The sequence below is a fragment of the Nomascus leucogenys genome, chromosome 8 (genome assembly GCF_006542625.1).
Source record: "Nomascus leucogenys isolate Asia chromosome 8, Asia_NLE_v1, whole genome shotgun sequence".
Classification (NCBI taxonomy): Eukaryota; Metazoa; Chordata; class Mammalia; order Primates; family Hylobatidae; genus Nomascus; species Nomascus leucogenys.
The window spans coordinates 44,339,583-44,361,688 of NC_044388.1; the positions used below are offsets into that span (position 1 = coordinate 44,339,583).

Sequence of the window (22,106 nt, forward strand, 5' to 3'; positions counted from 1 at the left end):
AGTATTGTTAAGAAACTGTAAAGCTGTTATCCACAGTGGCTATATCATCGGCATTTCTGTCAACAATAAATGAGAGTTCCTGTTGGTCTCACAGAATTTGGTGCTTTCCATGTATAATGTTGACCGTGACTGGTAAGCTACTTTCTTGTCTTTTTCCTGATCTAAGTAGCAATGTGTTATTTACTCAAAATATGTTGTTCCCTGTTTTTTTTTTTTTTTTTTTTTTTTTGTAGATGCTGTCTTTAAGTTAAATAAGTTCCCCTGTATTTTTAGTTTGCTGAGAGTGTTTATTATAAATAGTCTCGGATTTGGTTTTTCTGAATCTACTACTAGAATCATAAAATTTTTCTTTTTTAGCCTATTGATATAATGGAGGACATTATTTTATATTCATATGATAAACCAGACATGCATATCTGGGATAAATTACATATATATGTACATTATTATATATATATGTATGTTACATATATATACACAGACACAAGGAGATAGAAACTAAAAATAAAATAATTTTAAAAAAAATCTGTAACTGGGGTGGGGGATGGAGCAAGATGGGCAGAAGAGAAAGCGCCACTGATCATCTCTCCTCCTGCCCCCGACCCCCACCAACGACACCAATTTGAGAACTATTGATACAAAAAAGTGCCTTTATAAGAACAAAAAAATCAGGTGAGCACATTACAGTACCTGGTTTGTTTATTTATTTATGTTTTTGAGACAGAGTCTCACTTTTGTTGCCCAGGGCTGGAGTGCAATGGTGCTATCTCGGCTCACCGCAACCTCTGCCTTCTGGATTTAAGTGATTCTCCTGTCTCAGCCTCCTGAGTAGCTGGGATTACAGGCATGCACCACTACGCCCGGCTAACTTTTTTGTAATTTTAGTAGAGATGAGGTTTCACCATGTTGGCCAGGCTGGTCTTGAACTCCTGACCTCAGGTGATCCACTCACCTTGGCCTCCCAAAGTGCTGGGATTACAGACGTGAGCCACTGCGCCCGGCTCTGGTTTTAATTTCACATAGCAGAAAGAGGTATTGAAGTAGAAAAACCACTGACACCGCCCCTCCTCAATCCTGTGGCAGCAGTGGCATGGTGCAGAGAGCATTTCTTTGTGCTGGGGAGAGGAGAGCGCAGCAATTGTGAGGCATTGAACTCAGTGCTGCACTGTTATGGCAGAAAACAAAACTGGGCCAAACTCAGCTGATGCCCACCTATGGAGGGAGTATTCAAACCAGCCCTAGCCAGAGAGGAATCGCTGATCTCAGTGGTTGGAACTTGAGTTCCTACAAGCCTCACCACCATGGGCTAAAGTGCTCTAGGGCCCTAAATAAACTTGAAAGGCAGTCTAGGCCACAAGAACTGCAATTCTAGGTGAATCCTGGTGCTGAACTGGGCCCAGAGCCAGTAGACCGGGGGCACATGGCCTATTGAGATACCAGCTGGTGTGACTAAGGGAGTGTTGGCATCACCTCATCCCTAACCCCAGGCTGCAGAGCTCACAGCTCCGAAACAGACCCCTTTCCTCTGCTTGAGGAGGGGAAAGGAAAGACTGGGGAAGGCTTTGTTTTGCATCTTAGATGCCAGCTCAGCCACAGCAGGATAGGGCACCAGTCAGAGTCCTGAGGCCCCCTTTTTAGGCCTTAGCTCCTGGATATCATTTCCAGAAGGAACCCACTGCCTTGAAGGGATGGAGCCAGTCCTGAAAAACGTCATCACCTGCTAACTGAAGAGGCCTTGAGACCTGAATAACCAGCAGTGATACCCAGGGAGTGTGCCATGGGCCTTGAGTGAGCCTGTGAGACTTGCTGGCTTTGGGTGAGACTCCGTACGTTCTCAGCTGTGGTTGCAACAGGGCAAGACTCCTTCGCTTGAGAAAAGTGGAGGGAAAATAAAGGGTACTTTGTCTTGCACGTTAGGTAGCACCTCAGCCACAGGGCAGCAGAGCACCAAGCAGGCTCTCTGGGTCCCTGATTCCAGGACTTGGCCCTTGGGAAGCATTTCTGGACCTGCCCTAGGCCAGAGGAGAGCCCAATGCCCTGAAGGGTGAGTCCCAGGTCAGGCAGCATTCACCACCAGCTGACCGAAGAGCCCTTGGGCATTAAGGGAACATTAGCAGTAGTCTGGCAGTGCTCTCCATGGGCCTGTGTTGGTGACGGCAATGGGGTGCAGCTCCTCACCCAGTTTGTCCATACATGACAAACAATATTCTCCTGAATAACCAGTGGGTCAATGAAGAAATTAAAGTGGATATTGAAAAATTTCTTTAAACAAATAATAATGGAAAAATGACCTACCAAAACCTGTGGGATACAGCAAAAGCGGTATGAAGAGGGAAATTTATAACTATAAGTATGCACACCAAAAAAGAAGTAAAACGTCAAGTAAACAACCTAATATGTGTCTTAACGAACCAGGAAAGCAAGAGCAAACTAAACCCATAATTAGTAGAAGAAAAGAAATACTAAAGATTAGAGCAGAAACAAATGAAATTGAAATGAAGAAAATAATACAAAAGATCAAAGAAACAAAAAGTTGGTCTTTTGAAAAGTTAAACTAAATTGACAGACCTTTAGCCAGACTAAGAAAAAATAAAAGAGAGAAGATCCAAATAAATAAAATCAGAGATGAAAAAGGAGACATTACCACTGATACCACAGAAATTCAAATGATCATTGGTGGCTACTATGAGCAACTATATGCCAATAAAATGAAAATCTAGAAGAAAGGGACAAATTCTTAGGAACATACAACCTACTAAGATTGAACCATGAAGAAATCCAAATCCTGAACAGACCAATAACAAGTAACAGATCGAAGCTATAATAAAATGTCTTCCTGGAGAGAAAAGGCCAGGACTTGATCACTGCACTGCTGAATTCTCCCAAACATCTTTTTTTTTTTTTTTTTTTGAGACGGAGTCTCGCTCTTTCACCCAGGCTGGAGTGCAGTGGCACGATCTCGGCTCACTGCAGGCTCTGCCCCCCGGGATTCACGCCATTCTCCTGCCTCAGCCTCCCTTGTAGCTGGGACTACAGGCGCCTGCCACCTCGCCCGGCTAATTTTTTGTATTTTTAGTAGAGACAGAGTTTCACCGTGTTAGCCAGGATGGTCTCGATCTCCTGACCTCGTGATCCGCCCACCTCGGCCGCCCAAAGTGCTGGGATTACAGGCGTGAGCCACTGTGCCCGGCCTCTACCAAACATTTAAGAAGAACTAATACCAATCTTACTCAAACAATTCTGAAAAACAGAGCAGAAAGGAATATTACCAGACTCATTCTATGAGGCTAGTACTACCTTGATACCAAAACCAAAGACACATCGAAAAAAGAAAACTAGAGGCCAATATCTCTGATGAATATTGACACAAAATTTCTCAACAAAATACTAGCAAACCAGATTCAACAGTACATTAAAAAGATCGTTCTTCATGGCCAAGTGTGGTTTATTCCTGGGATGCAAGGATGGTTCAACACATGCAAATCAATCAATGTGATACATCCTATCAATGGAAATCTAGGACAAAAACCATGTGATTATTTCAATTGATGTTGAACAAGCCTTGGATCAACTTCAACATCTCTTTGTGATAAAAATACTCAAAAGTTGTTATAGAAGAAGCAGGCCTCAAAATGATAAAAGCCATACATGACAGACCCACAGTTAGTATCATACTCACTGAGGAAAAACTGAAAGCCTTTCCTCTATGATCTAGAATATGAAGAGGACACCCACTTTCTCCACAGTTATTCAACATAGTACTGGAAGTCCTAGCTAGAGCAATCAGACAAGAAATAAAGGGCATCCAAATTGAAAAATGAAAAGTCAAATTATCCATGTTTGAAGATGATATAGTCTTATATTTGAGAAAACCTAAAGATTCCATGAAAAAACTATTAGAATTGATAAACAAATTCAGTAAATTTGTAGGATACAAAATCTACAAACAAAAATCAGTAGCATTTCTATGTACCAACAGAAAATAATCTGGAAAAGAAAATTTTAAATGTAATAGCATTTCCAATAGCCACCAATAAAATTAAATACCTAGAAATTAACCAAAGAAGTGAAAGATCTCAGTAATGGAAACTATAAAGTATAAAACATTGATATAAGAAATTGAAGAGAAACAAAAAAATGAAAAGGTATTCCATGTTTATGGATTGGAAGAATCAATATTGCTAAAATGCCCATACTACCAAAAACAATCTACAAATTCAATGCAAACCCTATCAAAATCCAATGACATGGTTCATAGAAATAGAAAAAAATCTGACAATACATATGGAAGCACAAAAGTCCCAGAAGAGCCAAAGCCAAAATAACAAAATTGAGGGAATTACATTACCTGACTACAAATTATGCTACATAGCTACAGTAACCAAAATAGCATGGTACCAGCATAAAAGCAGATATTTAGACCAATGGAACAGAATAGGGAACCCAGAAACAAATCCACACAGCTACAGTGAACTCATTTTTGACAAAGGTGCCAAGAACAAACACTGGAGAGAAGACAGCCTCTTCAATAAATGGTGCTGGGAAAACTGGATATCCATAGGCAGAAAAATCAAACTGGACTCCTATCTCTCACCATATACAAAATTCAAATAAAAATGAATTAAAGTCTTAAATCTAAAACCTCAAACTATTTAACTACTAAAAAAGTTAGAGAAATTAGAGAAATTCATAAAAGGATGAATCCGTCCATGGATAAAAGTATTAATGGGCTATCATAAGAATGAGACTGGTGGCTTTATAAGACGAGGAAGAGAGACCTGAGCTGGCATGCTCAGCTCCCTTGCCATGTGATGCCCTGTGTCACCTTGCAGCGTCCTTATCAGCCACAAGCACTCACCAGATGTGGCCCCTTTACCTTAGACTTTGCAACCTCCACAACTATAAGGAATAAATTTCTCTAAAATTACACAGTTTAAGATATTCTGTAATAAGCAACAGAAAATCGATTAAGACAGTATTTATCCAAAAGTAATAAAATCAGAATATCAAGGAGATATATGCACTTCCATGTTTATTGCAGCATTATATACAGTAGCCAAGATATGGAAATAACCTAGACATCCTTTGTCAGATGACAGGATAAAGAAAATGTGGTATATACTTACAATTAAATACATTTCAGCCATCAAAACAATGGAAATTCTGTCACCTGCTACAACATAGATTAACACTGAAGAGATTATGTTAAGTGAAATTAACCAGTCACAGAAAGAAAATACTACATGATTGCACTTATATGAGGAATCTGAAGTTGTTGAATTGATGGAAACAGAAAGTTAAATGGTGGTTTCCAGGTGGTTAGTGGGTATAGAGTTTCAGTTTTTTAAGAAAAACTGTTCCAGAGATTTGTTTCACAACAATGGGAATATACTTAACACTACTAAACTGTACACTTGAAAATGGCTAGAGTTATACATTTTATGTTACCTGTTTTCACTCCCAGTAAGAAACCTCTTGAAAAATTACATTTGATTTCCCAAATCTAAAAATACAATTTTCAAAGATTTATCAAAACAGTGTGAGAGATTACCAGAGCGATTCCTGTTGCAAACTTTGGATCACATGCCATTCCATGATATGTGGCTCCCACATAAGTAGAATCCATCCTGTAACTGAATAATGAAATTTTTCTTGTGGATACGTGTATTTCAAAATAGCAATAACTTACTCATATTTTATGAGTTGGATTTCTATATAAAGGTATGCTTTCTCCAAAATACAGAAATTACATATAATGTCTTATGCTTTCAGTCATTAAGATTTGGGTATCCCCTATAGTTCATATAAAATTAAGTCCTAAAAGTTGTTTAACATTATCTAATACACAGCCCAAAACCTAGCAGCGCATGATTCTTTCAAAAAATTAATCATCACTAGAAGGATATAATTAATTCCATGATATAAAAGTCAAAAGTGTTTATTGCTGTAATTTCTATGTAGTAAGCCAACCCCAAAAGTGTGAAGAAAGGTAGGACTGAAAGAGATAGAGAAAGAGATAAAATATGCATCAGATTTATGAAGAGAAAGAGAGGTAGGGTATAGAAACTATCCTTACATATTTATATCTTAATATTGCTCTGTAATCCTAGAGACTCTTTATTCCAGTACATTGATAAATATATTCCACATATCGCTTAAGGTCTTTAAAATTGTGTTTTTGATTTTTGCACATGAAATAATCAAGTTAGTAAAATAAAAATATATAAAGACTTTTGAAAGATACAAACCAAGTAGGTAAATAGCTACATCTTAGGTCAGTATAGAAATACCAGAAGGAAACCACAGGGAAAATAAAGTGGTCTATTTTAGTTATTTATTAGTATTTCATATTGTAACAAGCATTTTATGCAATTATTGCATTCAATGAATTAACTTATATTTATGTAATGTTAAAGTGATGGTTTCAATTATGTACCAGTGAGAAGGTCTTTACAAACAGAGAGGTATCATGTTTCTATCACAGGACTTTCCATTTTTCAGCTCATTACATTTCTATAAGTAAACAGTCTACTATGGGCTACTATGAGTTAATTAGTGTCTTACATGGTTATTAGAATCTTAATATTTTGCAGTTTGCCAACACAGTCTTCAGATAGCTTTTTAATAATTATTGTTATATAAAATTTATATATAATTATGATAGCTAAGATAATTTGATAAAACCTTTCTAAATATGAATAAAGTACTTACATTAATAAGTATGTCATATCATGAGACCTTTGAAGCAAAAATTTTTGTTTCCAAGGCAAAAATCGCTGCAGTATTTCATCAGCATGACCACTTGTTGAAATCTTATTTTGATCTGACCAGATCTCCAAGGAAGACAGCATAACTGTTATATTAAGCTGGGAAAACATCTGAGAACAGAAATTACGTGTTTTACAATTTTGAGTAACCATAAATATGACATTACTTCCCAATATCTAATTCTAATATATTTAATTTACTATTTTTTGAAGATAAAATCATTGGTGGATAAAACTAGTGGTTGGGCTATATTTACATTTTTACTTTTTGTTAAAATGTAAATGCTATTTATATGTACACAAACACAAATAATTTTACTTCATTAATTGCTATATTGCTTACTAAAATATAAAATATAAACACTTACCGCGTTGATAAGACCAAAGATTTGGAAAACTTTCTCAACTGCAACTGCCACCGCGGAGCCCATATAATCATACTGAAAGACAAATTTTGTTTCTTAATCACTAGTAAAAACAACTAACTACCACATTTTAAGTGGATTTAAACATAAATGTAAAAACAATTCAGTGGTCAATTGAAGAGTCACTAAATAGAATTAAGATATATCACAGCTTACCAAGTTTTACACATTGGCCTAGTATTTTATAAATTAATCAATATATTAAAATGAGGTAATTGTGATTATCTTCCTCTTTACAGATAAAGAAATTCAAAGTCGAAGTATTAAGGTATGAAGAGTGAATAACCTACTGGTTAGCCTGGTGTGGTGGCAGGTGCCTGTAATCCAAGTAGCTAGCTTTAAAAAAATTTGATTAATTAATTAATTAATTTAAAATCTTAACTTGCATATAGTTGTTTTTTATTGTCTTTGTCATTTAGTTACTGTTTGGTCTGTTGATATTTTGTGATTATATATCAATAGTTTATCAAAATATCAATTTTGTGACTATATATCAATTACATATCAGTACATCAGTTTTGTGTTTATATATCAATAATCACAAGATGTCAACAGACCAAACACTAGATTACAAAGGCAATGAAAAAAACAACTATATGCAAATTAAAAATGTAAAGGACCCATAAAATATAAGTACATAGAAATATTAATAATCAAAGGATGAAAACACATCATCTAGCATCAGGAAAATACTAGAAAAGAAAAAATATGTTATGTGACAATTATATTAACATAATACATTGATAAGAATAAAACTTAAAGGCAAAAAATGGACATGTTTATCACAACATATTAATAAAATAATTCATCAGAGAGATGGAGACTTTTAAATTCGCTTATAACTAAAAACATGGCTGCAAAATACATAAAACAAGATTTAACACAATTAAAAATAGAAATTGACTATCATACTGAGATATTTTACGTAGGTCTCTTAATAACAAATTAAGAAGACAAATTAATAGGAAAGATACTCAAGACTTTAAAAACCCAAAGCAATGTTGGATAAAATATACACACATAGAAGCTTATATACAACAATGAGAATATGTATTTTTTTCAAATACAAATGAAAGTTTTATGCACATTGATTCATATTAACCAATATTAGGTCAGCCATAGAACACATCTTTGAATAAGAAACAGAGTGTCATTTAAATCACATTATCTGAACACAATGCAACTAAGTTATAGTGGACTTGATAAAAATATTTTAACAATGCTATTTTTAGTGAAATGGATACCTCTGTTGTGGTTATATGAGATAATAGTCTTATTCTAGGTAAATACACACTAAAGAATGTAAGAGTAAAGCTTTGTGATGAGCTTTACAACTTACTTTCAAATTTAAATGAAGAGCGCACAAGTGATAATGGGATACAATATTAATAAATGGGAGAAAAGAGCCCTCTTTGTATTATTTTATTCTTGTAACTTTTCTGAAAGTTTCAAATTATTTCCAAAAGAAATGTTTAAAAAGTGAAGATGAAATAAAGACAATTTCAGATGAAAAGAAACTGAGGAGAATCCAGCAGGCTAAAGAGAAATATTATACATTAAGACCTACTACAAGGCATGAAAAGCTCTGCAAGTGAAAAATGTATGTGTGTGTGTGTGTGTATATATATATATTCATATATATGAAATATATGAATACACATATATGAATATTTATGTATATTCGTATATAAGAATACTTACATATGAATATATATTCATATATATGAATATGTTATGTGATAATTATATTAACATAATACATTGATAAGAATAAAACTTAAAGGCAAAAAATGGACACGCTTATCACAACATATCAATAAACTAATTCATCAGAGAGATGGAGACTTTTAAATTTGCTTATAACTAAAAACATGGCTGCATATATATGAATATGTATTCATATATATGAAATACTTTTCATTTCCTTAATTTCTTTTTAAAATAATTGAATATTGAATTTTTAAAAATCTATTTTTCAGTTTATAACACATGGAGAGGTAAAATGTTTAAAAACAGAATCATAATGACTTAGCAGGGTTAAATGAAATTTTACTGCTCTGAGGCTATTACATTATTAATGAAATGGTATAACATTAATTCTAGATCATGATAAGTAAAGAATACTAATCAGAATCCCTAGGGAAACCACTAAGGTTGGAGACTGGAAAGAGAGGCACAGCAAAAAATAAAAATAAAAAAAAATAAAGGTAAAAATAAAGGTTAAATATAACCCATTGATCCAAGGGTAAGAAAGAAGAAACAAATAAGCAAATAATTGATGGGATGTAAGAACACTAATAGTAAAGTATTATTTAACCTACGTCCATAGTTATCAATTCTTTTGAGAAAAAATCAACTAAACATTCTATGATTCTTCCCATTTCTAAGATACAGAACTTCTACCAGAGATGGTAAGCAACTATAAAACATAAAGTAATCTTCTGAGGGATAATATTTAATAACAAAGATTTCCAACTGAGTAATAAAATAACTCACTTAGAAATGGATTGAAGAGTTTCAATCAACAATTGGAGTAGATCTAAAAGTATCTGCAGCTAGATATGCTACAATAGATTAGAGTGTAGTGGAACCCTTCCATATGAAGTTACACATTATTGAGAAAATTGATATCGATTTAGAAATCAATATATAAATATTGATCCCCCATGTCACTGTAAAGGCAAGTGAAAACATTTATTTATCTCCTGCTAGACTGAGACACACAAACAGATTAAAATATATCTGCACTGAAAACGTTGAGAGTTTTTTATTCATATTCTCTCTGAATTTCAACAAAAGCAAAGATATAATAAACATACTGATATTGCATACCATGGCTTTATCCATAATGATTTGTATTTTCAGAGTTCTTTTCGATAGCATGGCATCTGAATTTATCTGTGAAATAGAGGACATGAGTTAAATAACACATTTTCAAAATTTTTACATTGCAGTTGTCATGTGCAATACATATGCATACACACTCACAGGTGAGATATGGAATATCCATCCATTTAGCTACCTATCTATCTATATGCAGATGGGTGATAGATATTCAGACACAGATACACGAATATAGATATAAGTAATAACATAAGAGGATGATGGGTACACACTTAGTAGGTGGGATTCCAAATACAAATTTTACAGGAAAATCAGAAGCATTTTATATTATGTTACTGATCATTAGAGTTGGCAAAAAGTCACTGAAATGAGGAAAAATCCCATATTTCCTTCCCCTTTTAACATTCCTATGTACTCTGTAGCACACCACTCCCTCACCAATTTTTTGTTTTGTTTTGTTTTGTTTTTGAGAGAGAGTCTCATTTTCTCGCCTAGTCTGGAGTGCAGTGGCGCGATCTCGGCTCACTGCAAGCTCTGCCTCCCAGGCTCACGCCATCCTCCTGCCTCAGCCTCCTGAGTAGCTGGGACTACAGGTGCCCGCCACCACACCCGGTTAATTTTTTTTGTATTTTTAGTAGAGTCGGGATTTCACCGTGTTAGCCAGGATGGTCTGGATCCCTCACCAGTCTTCAAGGTAAACTAACATCCGTAAACATTTCCCCAAATGTTGCCTTCATTTTCTTATTATTTTTGTACTTTTACTTCTTTATGTTAACTTTATTGGGGTTTACATTCAATAAAATGTGTCCATTTTAAGTATAAACTTATATTATTAGTGAGTAATGTATACACCATCACAATTTATAAATTGGTATTTAGAACAATTGGAAGAATTACATCAAAATATTAAGAGCACTATCTTTAAACAATGAGGTTTCACACAATTTGTACAATTTCTAGTGTATTATCTTGCCCCCTTTTCACTTTTACATTTTCTATCAAAATAACACTTTTAAATAAAAAAATGCATGTGCAAAAAAACTTATAAAGCAATTTGATCAAATTGGTAATAATTTTATTAGTAAGATGCAAAATCAATATAAAAATAATTATGTCTATAAAAATCCCCGCAATTAAGGAAATATGTTATGATGCTTTAGAATTATGTGTGTTTATAACGATTACATTTTCTAAATATCTGAATAAACAAATACATGTTTTAAACATATCCTACAACTGAGCTTTTTAATATAATAAATATCAGTTTAAATTTGTTCTCCAAACGTGTCAAATTTCAGAATTTCACTGTGAATAACTTTATCAACAGTAAGACCAATGAAGAACTCATAAATGAGAATACTCACGTCTGATTTGACAAGAATCCTGTAGGACTGATCTATATATTGAGCCACAGGATAATTTTCTTGAAAGGAGGAATGACCAATAGCATCGTTTTTAATTTGATAAACTACATGCTCATATGTAGGTGAAGATTCCAATGGTTCAATACCATAACTGATATTATCTAACTGCAGTAATCCTCTGGATATTCAAATACAAAAAAGGAATAAAAATGTTACTGATAAATTTGAATACACTTTATGCTAGTGAGAGTTTTTTTCTGAATACATTTTATGCTTGCCCGCCTAGGATAGAGAAAAAGAGAATAGAAAAAAAGATCAAAAGAACAGGTAAAAAAGAAAAGTATTTAAGAAAATAAAGTTTATATTTCTCTATATTTATTCTACCCTTCAAGAAGTTTCTGGAAATTAAAGGCTCACATAAAATCTCAATGTACGTATCTGGAATACACCATTACCTGAGTCCAGAACAGGTGCGTAGTGTCACAACTGATTTTGGAATGTCTGCAGCATATCCTTGGTAAAAGCAATGACCCTAAAAAGGAATATAGAAAGATATATTCATAAATGATTTGGAGACAAAGTCCTGGATTTTATCTTTACTTCCTATATATTGTCAAGCATTCATATTTAACCATTATCATAATATTATTTATCATGTATTGAATCTCCATATCAATCTACAATCTCTTTCTCTAGGTTCTTTTCTGCTGTTATTAGCTCCTAAACATTTTCATCAGTAACATACACTTTTTCTCAAAACGAGGCATAATCTCTATTCCCACTTGCTGACACTGGCAGGCCAAATCTACCCCTAGTAGCAGTTATCAGAGCCCAGGTGGACCAATCAATCCTACCCAAACACACATTTACAGCAATGTGCCTGTTACACTCACACCATGAAGACTAACAAACTCAGGCAGGGAAATCCATAACCTGCTCCACGTCAAGCAACAGCAGCAGTCACCTGCACTTGCAGTGGTGCCAGCAGGACCCGAATCTATAAGCCCCTCACAAAGAGGTAGAAGGCAAACCAGGTCCCAACCTCTCTCCAGCAGTAGAGAGTAATCCAGATTCAATAGCTTCTGGCTGTGCACCCAGCAGGAGAAAATGATCCTCACCAGTTACTTCCCATTTCTCCCTACTATAAGTAGAAAAAGATCATTCAGATAGGAGCTATCTTCAACCAGGGTCACTGGCAGAGATAGAATTAAGCACACTGAAATCTAGTAGCAGAGAAAAGGCAGGAGAAATATTCTCCATCCTATGGATCTTTCCTTACCCACCTCAACTAGAAACACTACCTGGCCCAGGCAAGTACGATTTACACCTCTAGCTTAAACGCTTAAGAGGCAGCAGAAGGTCCAATGCAGCCAGAACAATGAAACACAACACAATAATACTGTAAAGAAAAAAAAGTTATTGGAACAGTGGACTCCAATAAAACAAAGCTCAAACTGAATGACTGTCTTCTAAAATAGAATATTAAAATAAGGTCAAGAGTCTTGACTAAATGTCAATGATACAATCTAAATAATTCATTATAACAAGGACCAAGAATACCCCAACAAGAATGAGAAAAGAAAATCAACTGATGACATCATTGAGATGAGTCATAGGACATCAAAAAATATTTGAAAGAAGTAATAAAAACTGCATTAATGAATAATGACAAATTCTCTTGAAATAAATGAAATAACAAAAAATCTCAGGAAATAAATAGAAGCCAAAAAGGGAACAAATGAAAATATTAGAACTGAAATATATAATAAACAAGCGAAACACTGAATAAGCTCTATAGTCTGGAGTACAGATGACAGTGGATAGGATTACCAGGTTTAAGGAGAATGCAATCGCATATACCCAACCTGCAAAATAGAGGACAAGTGGCTGAAAAATGTATGATGTCTCGACAACTTGTAAAACAATAGCAGAAGATCTATAATTTATACTTTATTTATTTATTTATTATTTATTTTTATTTTTATTTTTTTTGAGACAGAGTCTCGCTCTGTCACCCAGGCTGGAGTGCAGTGGCGCAATCTCGGCTCACTGCAAGCTCCGCCTCCCGGGTTCATGCCATTCTCCTGCCTCAGCCTCTCTGAGTAGCTGGGACTACAGGTGCCCGCCACCACGCCTGGCTAATTTTTTTTTTTTTGTATTTTTAGTAGAGACGGGGTTTCACCGTGGTCTCGATCTCCTGACCTCGTGATCTGCCCGCCTCGGCCTCCCAAAGTGCTGGGATTACAAGCATGAGCCACCGCGCCCGGCCTATAATTTATACTTTAAAAAGAAAAAAAATGGGGTTTAAATAATATTTAAAATATTAGTACTGAAATTTTGGTCAGCCAGATTGTGAAATAGGAATCCCAGGACACTTCTCCTCCCCATAAGCATACCAATTCAGCAACATTATATGGAAAAATTACCTTTGTGAGTAATCAGAAACTAATATAGGGACATATACGCTGGGAGGATGCAAAACTAGACTCACTAAAGCTGGTAGAGAGACTTGGGTCACTCTCTTGCCAGGAAACCCAAAGATATCCACACCTAGACCTATTTTAATCAAACATTAAAAGATCAAAAACAAAGAGAATTTTGTAAACTACAAAAGAATAGCAACTTGTCACACACAAAGGAAACTCCATAGGACTATGAGCAGACTTTTTTTTTTTAAAGGAGAAACCTTGCTGACCACAAGAGAGTGGGATGAAATATTTTTTTAAAGTGCTGAAAGAAAAAAAAAAGCCAAAAAGAATGCTATACAAATCATTATAGATTTTTTATAAAATCTATAAGAAACTCACTTGAGACTTAAGTACACATTTAGGATGAAGGTAAAGAGATGGAAAAATAAATTCCATTCAAATGGTAAGCAAAAGGTGGCAGAGATTTGTATACTTATGTCAAAGAAAATAGATTTTAACACATAAATCATCATAAGAGAAAAAAATGACATTTTATAATAATAAAAGGGTCAATATCTGAAGAAGATAGATTACTTATAAATATGTACACACTCAATATTAGAACATATAAATAAATAAATTTGAAGGAAGTAATAGACACCAATACTATAAAGAGACTTTAATACCTTATTTTAAATAATGAATAGAACATCCAAAGAGAAGATTAGCAAGAAAACAGAAGATTTGAATATTACTATAAACCAAACAGTTCTAACAAACATATAAAGGATTTCATTGAACAGCGGAAGAATATACTTTCTTCTAAAGTACACTTGGATATTTTTTTTTTAGACAGATCACATATTAGGTTATAAAACAAATCTAAAAATTTTACAAAGATTGAAATCATAACAAGTGTTTATATATATATAAGAATGTTATATATAACATTCTTTTCTGAATGCGATAGAATGAAGCTAAAAATAAATAGTATAAGGCAAACTAAAATATTAACATATATATTGAAATTAACACGCTATTGAATAACTATTGGCTGAAAGAAAAACATCAAAACAGAAATTAGAAAATACCTTGAAATAAGTGAAAGCGTAAAAATAAAAGTAAACAAAAAATATTAAAACAAATGGATGCAGGAAAAGCAATACTATGAGAAAAGTTCTTAGCACTATATGCCTACATTAAAAAAAGACGTATCTCAAATATGTTTACCTGAAGAAGCTAGAAAAACACGATAAAATTAAGTCCCAAATTAGCAGAGAAAATTTAAAAAACAAAGATTAGAACAGAAATAAACAAAATAAAAATAGAAAAACCAATATAGAAACAAAGAAGTTCATTTTTTGAAAAGTAACAAAATTGACAAACTTAGCTATGCTAAGAAAATAGAAAGGATGCAAATAAATAAAATCAGAAATAAAAGAGACATTACAACTAATGCCAGAGAAACAGAAAAAGACCATGTAAGAGACTAGTATGAACAATTTTCTGTCAGCAAACTGGATAATCCAGAAGAAATTGATAAATTTCTAGAAACATACAAACTGCCAAGATTGAATCATAACGAAGTACAAAATTTAAAAGGACTCACAACTAGAATGAAGATTAGATCAGTAATCAAAACCTACCAACAAAGAAAAGAGCAGGATCAGAGAACTTTACTGTTGAACTCTATCAAACATTTAAAGAGTAATTAATGTCACAACAACCATTCTTAAACTCTTGCAAAAAACTGAAAGAGGAAACACTTCCAAACTTACTCTATGAGGCCAGACACCAAAGCCACATAAATCATTATAGGAAAAGAAAACTGCAAGCCAATATCCCTGATGCACATAGATGGAAAAAAAATCTCAAAAACATCTGAATTCAACAGCATATTAAAAGTGACCTACACTATGACAAGGTGGGATTTATCTCTGGAATGTAACTGGTTCAACATAAGAAAATCAAGTAATGTGATACACTATATTATATAATAAATAATACAATTTACAGGATGAAATTAATAGATGCAGAAAAAGCAAATCTCAGCTTCCTTTATAGGACCTTATACATACATTACTATAACCCTAATACAAAAATCAAACAAAGCCAGTACAAAACAAAACTTGCAGATCAGTATCTCTCATGAATACTGAGGAGAGAAACCTCAAGATAATAAGTCATGTGTAAAAATAATTATACATGTCAGGACTTGGTTGTAATTTTTTAGGTATGCAAAACTATTTCAAGATTTAAAAATAGATCAATTCGATCCAACATGCCAAAAGGCCAAAACAGAAAAGAAAAACTTGTAATCCTATCAACTGATGTAGGAAAAGTATTTTCTGTAACTAAATAGCCATTAATGAACAAAAAGAACAAAATAAACTTTTAGCAGGCTAGAAATAGAGGATAATTTTCTCAACTTGATACAGAGACTATAAAAAAACCTAAAGCCAAAATTATTTTTTCACAATGAAAGACTGAATATGTTTTCCATGAAATTGGGAATAATCGAAGAATGCCCTCACTACAGTTATTCAACATGATCCTGGACATTTTAGCAAATTACAGTGAGGCAAAGCAAAGAAATGAAAAGCAGACTGACATATTGGTTGAAAATGAAGAAAGAAAATTGTCTATATTTGTTAAAGACGTGTATGTCAGAAATCTCAAGGCATCTATTAAAAAGCCCTTCTATAACTAATATGTGAATTTAGCAAGATTGTGGAATAGTAGATGAAACCCAAAAAATGAATTGCATCACTAGAAAAGAACAATATACATGTGGAAACTAATATTAAAACACTATCATTTACAATTATTCCAATAAAATGAAATACTTAGGTATAAACCTAAAAAATGTATAGGATCTGAAAGCTGAAATGAAAAAACACTAGTTAAAGACATAAGTAAAAGACCAAATAAATAGAGAGACTTACTGTGTTTTTGGATTGGAAAACTTAACATAGTAAAGATGTCAGTTCTCCCCAAATTGATCTACAGATTTAACACAATTTCTATCACAATCCTAGCAAGTTTTTTTTTTATTTGCACATGGAGTAGCTTTATCTAAATCTTACATGAAAAAGCAAAATATCTAGCATAGAATAGCTTAAAAAGTTTAAAAAAGAATAATAAAGTGGGAAAAACCACTGTAGTTAACAACTCAGAAATACATCCACAGTAGATCTATGGATTTTTTTTGACAAAGTAGTTAAAAGAGCAATTCAAAGCAGAAATATAGCCTTTTAAAAATATAGTGTTGTAACTAATATACATTTAGTCAAAAGACTGAACTTTGATCCAAATTCCACATCTTATACAGAATTACCTCAAAATAGATAAAGAATTAAATGTTAAGTATAAACTTAAAAAAAACCCAGAAAGTCTTCAGAAACTACTGCTACGTAGAGTCCATAGGTTTGAGATGAAAATAACCAGTCATAACAAGAAATCATTGATAAATTAGCCCTCATCAAAAATAAAACTTTTTGATCAGTGGCAGACCATTTGAAAAGTAAGACAAATCGGTCGGGCACAGTGGCTCACGCCTGTAATCTCAGCACTTTGGGAGGCCGAGGTGGGTGGAACACGAGGTCAGGAGATCGAGACCATCCTGGCTAACACAGTGAAACCCCGTCTCTACTAAAAATACAAAAAATTAGCTGGGTGTGGTGGCGGGCGCCTGTAGTCCCAGCTACTCAGGAGGCTGAGGCAGGAGAATGGCGTGAAGCTGGGAGTCGGAGCTTGCAGTGAGCAGAGATCGTGCCACTGCCCTCCAGCCTGGGTGACAGAGCAAGACTCCGTATTAGAAAAAAAAAAGAAAGAAAAGTAAGACAAATCACAGACAGGGCCAAAATATTTGCAATGCCCATGTTTGACAAAGGACATATTCAAAATATAGAAAACTTAAAAATCAACAGTAATCAGCAACCTTAAACTCCAAACTCTCAGATTTCTGCTTGGTTCCACGTCTGGATGCTATCGTCCAGACTATCTACAGTAGGGGGCAAACTTAAACATGAAATTCACCTCCTGTGCTTACATTCTCTCAGGTACAAAATTCCTAATGGGCTTATTGTCACATATCTCAAAACAGGTGCCTCATGTATTTTTTTTTCTGACTTCTAATTGTCATTTGGTACAGAGGGAAAATCCTTTACCAGTTACTAAACTGTAGATTTCATCGTCTCTCAGTTCCAATATAGCAATAGAGTGTGACCAGTCATTGCCTTTCATTTCCTCCCAGTCATGTGAATAAATGTCTTACAGAGTAATAAATACCTTACAGGGTGTAATAAATATCTTACAGGGTAAAGTGAACTTTCTCACATAATTTCAAAACTTTCTTGACTCTTTAATGTTTTTCAGCCTGTAATCCCAGCACTTTAGGAGGCCAAGGCAGGCAGATTACTTGAACCCAGGAGCTCGAGACCAGCCTGGGGAGCATGGTGAAACCCCAACTCTACTAAAAATACAAAAATTTTCTGGGTATGGTGTTGGCACCTATAGTCCCAGCTACTTGGGAGGCTGAGGTGGGAGGATCACCTGAGTCTGGGAGGCAGAGGCTGCAGTGAGCCAAGATTGCACTGTGGTGACAGAATGAGCCCTCATCTCAAAAAAAAAAAAAAAAAAAAAAAAAAAGGAAAAGAAAAGAAAAAGAAAAAAAAAAGAAACAAGCTTTTCTGATATAACTGAAATTACTCAAATTCCGTGGTTTCACATGTGGACCTATTAAGGTTCAGTACACTGTCTACTTTTTCCCATTCTCACTCTCACCGGTTCCCTGGGGTCTTTCTGTAAGATAATGTCTATGATTTTCTCCACTGCCCAGGCCCTCTCATAGATCAATTGAAACTTCTCGGTGTGTCTTAGCTCCTTCAGACACTTTTTTTTCCCCCTAAAACTCCTACTAATTCTTTCAGACACACATACTTTAAGTGTCCTTTCTGGAGAAATGATTCCTAAGTTCCAGATTTTTAAAAAAGTAGTTGTTCTATTTAATATGCTTTCATAGTAATTGCCACATTATATTTAATTTTGTAATCTGTTTTCTCAACAATTATGTGGGCCATAAAGCATTCATTTCCTCCCCAACAATGGCACTTTAACCACATAAAAAATGTAAATTTACTTGGCAGAAACCAAAACTTACCTTAGAAAATGAAGAATCTGCATACAATGTTCCTGATTCATTGTATAAATACACCAGGAAATGTGGGTGTAAAAATGACCTAATTCAACCAAAATAATGACACTTCATTGTAATTATATCATTAATTAAAAAATAACTTCCAGAATAATAAAATTAAACAAAATTTACTTTCAATACAAACATCTAAAAATGAAATGGACTTGTCTCTATACTAACTTGCTGCTTTTTGATAGCATATTGTGAACATAAGAAAGAATAGTAACCAGTATAATCAGAAAAATGTGTGGATGCTTTAATGAATTTAAAATAATCATCTAGGTCCAGGTGCAGTGGCTCACACCTGTTATCCCAGCACTTTGGAAGGCCAAACCTGGAGGATTGCTTGAGCTCAGTAGTTCAAGACCAGCCGGGGCAACATATGGAGACCCCTCATCTCTACTAAAAATAAAAATAAATTGGTGAGTCATGGTGGCATGTGCCTGTAGTCTTAGCTACTTGGGAGGCCAAGGTGAGAGGATGGCTTGAGCTCAAGAAATCTATGCTGCAGTGAGTTATGATTGCACCACTGCATTCCAGCCTGGGTGAATGAATGAGACCCTGTCTCAAAAATAAAATAAAATAGGCTGGGTGCAGTGGCTCATGCCTGTAATCCTAGCACTTTGGGAGACTGAGGTGGGCAGATCACAAGGTCTAGAGATTGAGGCCATCCTGGCCAACATGGTGAAACCCCAACTCTACTAAAAATACAAAAATTATTTGGGTGTGGTGGCGCATGCCTGTAATCCCAGCTACTTGGGAGGCTGAGGCAAGAGAATTGCTTAAACCCAGGAGGTGGAGGTTGCAGTGAGCTGAGATCATGCCACTGCACTCCAGCCTGGTGACAGAGAGAGACTCTGTCTCAAAATAAATAAATAAATAAACAAACAAACTAAACTGACAAACACAGATGTATGTATAAGTAGGTCTGCCAGATTTCAAAAGGGGTTTTCTTTTAGATTCAACTGTAATTTTATGGCTCATATACCTTTGTTAGTATTTGTTAACAAGTAACAATAGATTTTATATATTTACATTAGTTTTCATGGTGTTATACTTTGGTAAAAACAACCCCAAAATTCTTAGTGTCATAAAACAGCAATGAGTGTCCTTCGCAAGTTTACTAAAGATTCGGCTCCATCCTGCCTTCCTTCTGGAACCTAGGAAAAGGCATAGCCCCTCCCTGAAACAGTCTCAAAATGACAACCTGAAGTTGATGACTAAAATGAATCACAGAGAAGATATACAATATTAAATAAACCTAATATTCAGTCTCTTATTTAAGCTCAATTTAGGGTAGTGATTGTAAAAATTTAAGACACTAAAAATAATGAATGAAAAAATGGTAACTTACTGTTTTTCAAGCAGGAAAGTGTATGGTTTCCCCTCAATTTTGATGGAATAAGTGGCCTGTAGCAAAATATTCAGACAGAAAGTAATTGGTAGAGATTCTAACTTCTTAAAAGTTAAACGTTGCAGTTCCTTGAAACATATATTCATTCATATGAATGTAGGTTATATCCTGCATATATCAAAATTGGAATGTATACAGAATTAATTGTAATTTAAATAAACACAAGGAGTCTAAATTTCAAAACTCAGATCATTATTAGCATGTATTATTATGAGATTTGACTTTAAAATGGGGATTATGTTTAGAAATGCTGAGAAACAGTTGAAGAAACTTGAATTTTGTTATCTTTGTTCTATTTTGCAGCTCTCAGCACAAATAAATTGAAAATAAAATAATGCAGCACAGGTTCCCAGTTAAGAATAAAATAATTATTGCCCAGCTGCCAGAGGTACTACCCACAGGCAATCCTCATCTCCCTACCCACTTTGGCTATTGCCTTAACTCAAAAGAGTCATCTTATACAAAGTCACAACTTCCTGGGACAGCCCACATTTAATTAGAAGCCCCTCCATTTAATGGAGGTTTCTTGTTTCAGACAGATTTAGTAAGGTGTTCCAAAAAGATTAAATGTGGTGATATCTTCATGATAAATTGATATTTGTGTCCATAATAAAAGTCCCTTTCATTTCCAGAACGGTTTAAGGCAATTTTATTTTTTTCAACTTTATTGAGCTACAACTGAAAAACAAGTTTTATATTTATTTAAAGTGTATATAAGATGTATATGATGTTTTAACATATATATACATTGTGAAATGATTAAAACAATCAAATTACTATATCCATCAGCTCACATAGTTACCATTTTATCATTTGTGGTGAGATATTTGAGGTCTATTCTTAGCAAATTTTAAGTAAACAAAACATTATTATTAACTATAGTGACCATGATATGCATTAGATCTTCTGAATTTATTAATCTTATAACCCAAAGTTATAAGATTATATAAGAAATTAATAAATTTTTAACATATTTGACCAATATCTTCTCTTTTCATCCACACTTCCAACCCCTGGTGACTACCATCTAATTTCTGTTACTATCTGTTTGACTTTATTTTTAAGATACTACATGTAAGTGAGATAATGCAGTATTTATCTTTGTGTGTCTGGCTTATTTCACTTAGCATAATGTCCTCCAGGTACAACCAGGTTGTTACAAATGATGGATGGCAGGATTTCCTTCTTTTTAAAAACTGAATACTTCCCATTGTTTGTCTGTTTATCCATCAATTGATCAATCATCTATCAATCTACATTTTCTTTATCCATATACCCAGAGATTAATGCCATACTATTGTGATTACGATAGATATAGAATATAATTTACTTTCAGTATATTATATATATTTAAAGTATACAACATAAGTTTTTGATAGTCTTATCTTGATATAGAAATAGAAAAGTGATTTTTGCAGTCAAGCAAATTAAAATATACATCATTCTAATATAGTTAATTTCTTTTATATTTTCCTTGTTGTTGTTTTGGTGGTAAGAGTACCTAAAATCTACTTTATTGGCAAATTACCAGTATAAAACATCATATTGTTAACTACAGTTCTTTTGTACATTAGATTTCTTAGATGTTTTCATCCTATATAACTACAACTCTGTACCTTTTTACCTATATTTTCACATTTGCCCCTGCACTCTCCTCCTCACACTGAGTCCCTGGTAACCATTGTTT

The 22,106-nt window shown here is 34.0% G+C and overlaps 1 protein-coding gene across 2 annotated transcripts in view; it reads right to left on the reverse strand.

The window, feature by feature from the left end:
- The window catches only part of LOC100603789 (A disintegrin and metallopeptidase domain 3-like), a 72,340-nt gene that overhangs the window by 43,068 nt on the left and 7,166 nt on the right, over positions 1-22,106 (reverse strand). For both annotated transcript variants that reach the window (XR_004031322.1, XM_030817168.1), the window contains 8 exons: positions 20,360-20,415; positions 18,970-19,048; positions 11,856-11,932; positions 11,401-11,578; positions 10,025-10,090; positions 7,136-7,207; positions 6,712-6,878; positions 5,552-5,633 (listed from right to left, as the gene is read on the reverse strand). Coding sequence is in view for 1 of the 2 variants with exons in the window: in XM_030817168.1 (XP_030673028.1) it covers positions 5,552-5,633; positions 6,712-6,878; positions 7,136-7,207; positions 10,025-10,090; positions 11,401-11,578; positions 11,856-11,932; positions 18,970-19,048; positions 20,360-20,415 (777 nt within the window). In the remaining variant the exon portion in view is untranslated. The remainder of the gene's footprint in view (positions 1-5,551; positions 5,634-6,711; positions 6,879-7,135; positions 7,208-10,024; positions 10,091-11,400; positions 11,579-11,855; positions 11,933-18,969; positions 19,049-20,359; positions 20,416-22,106) is intronic.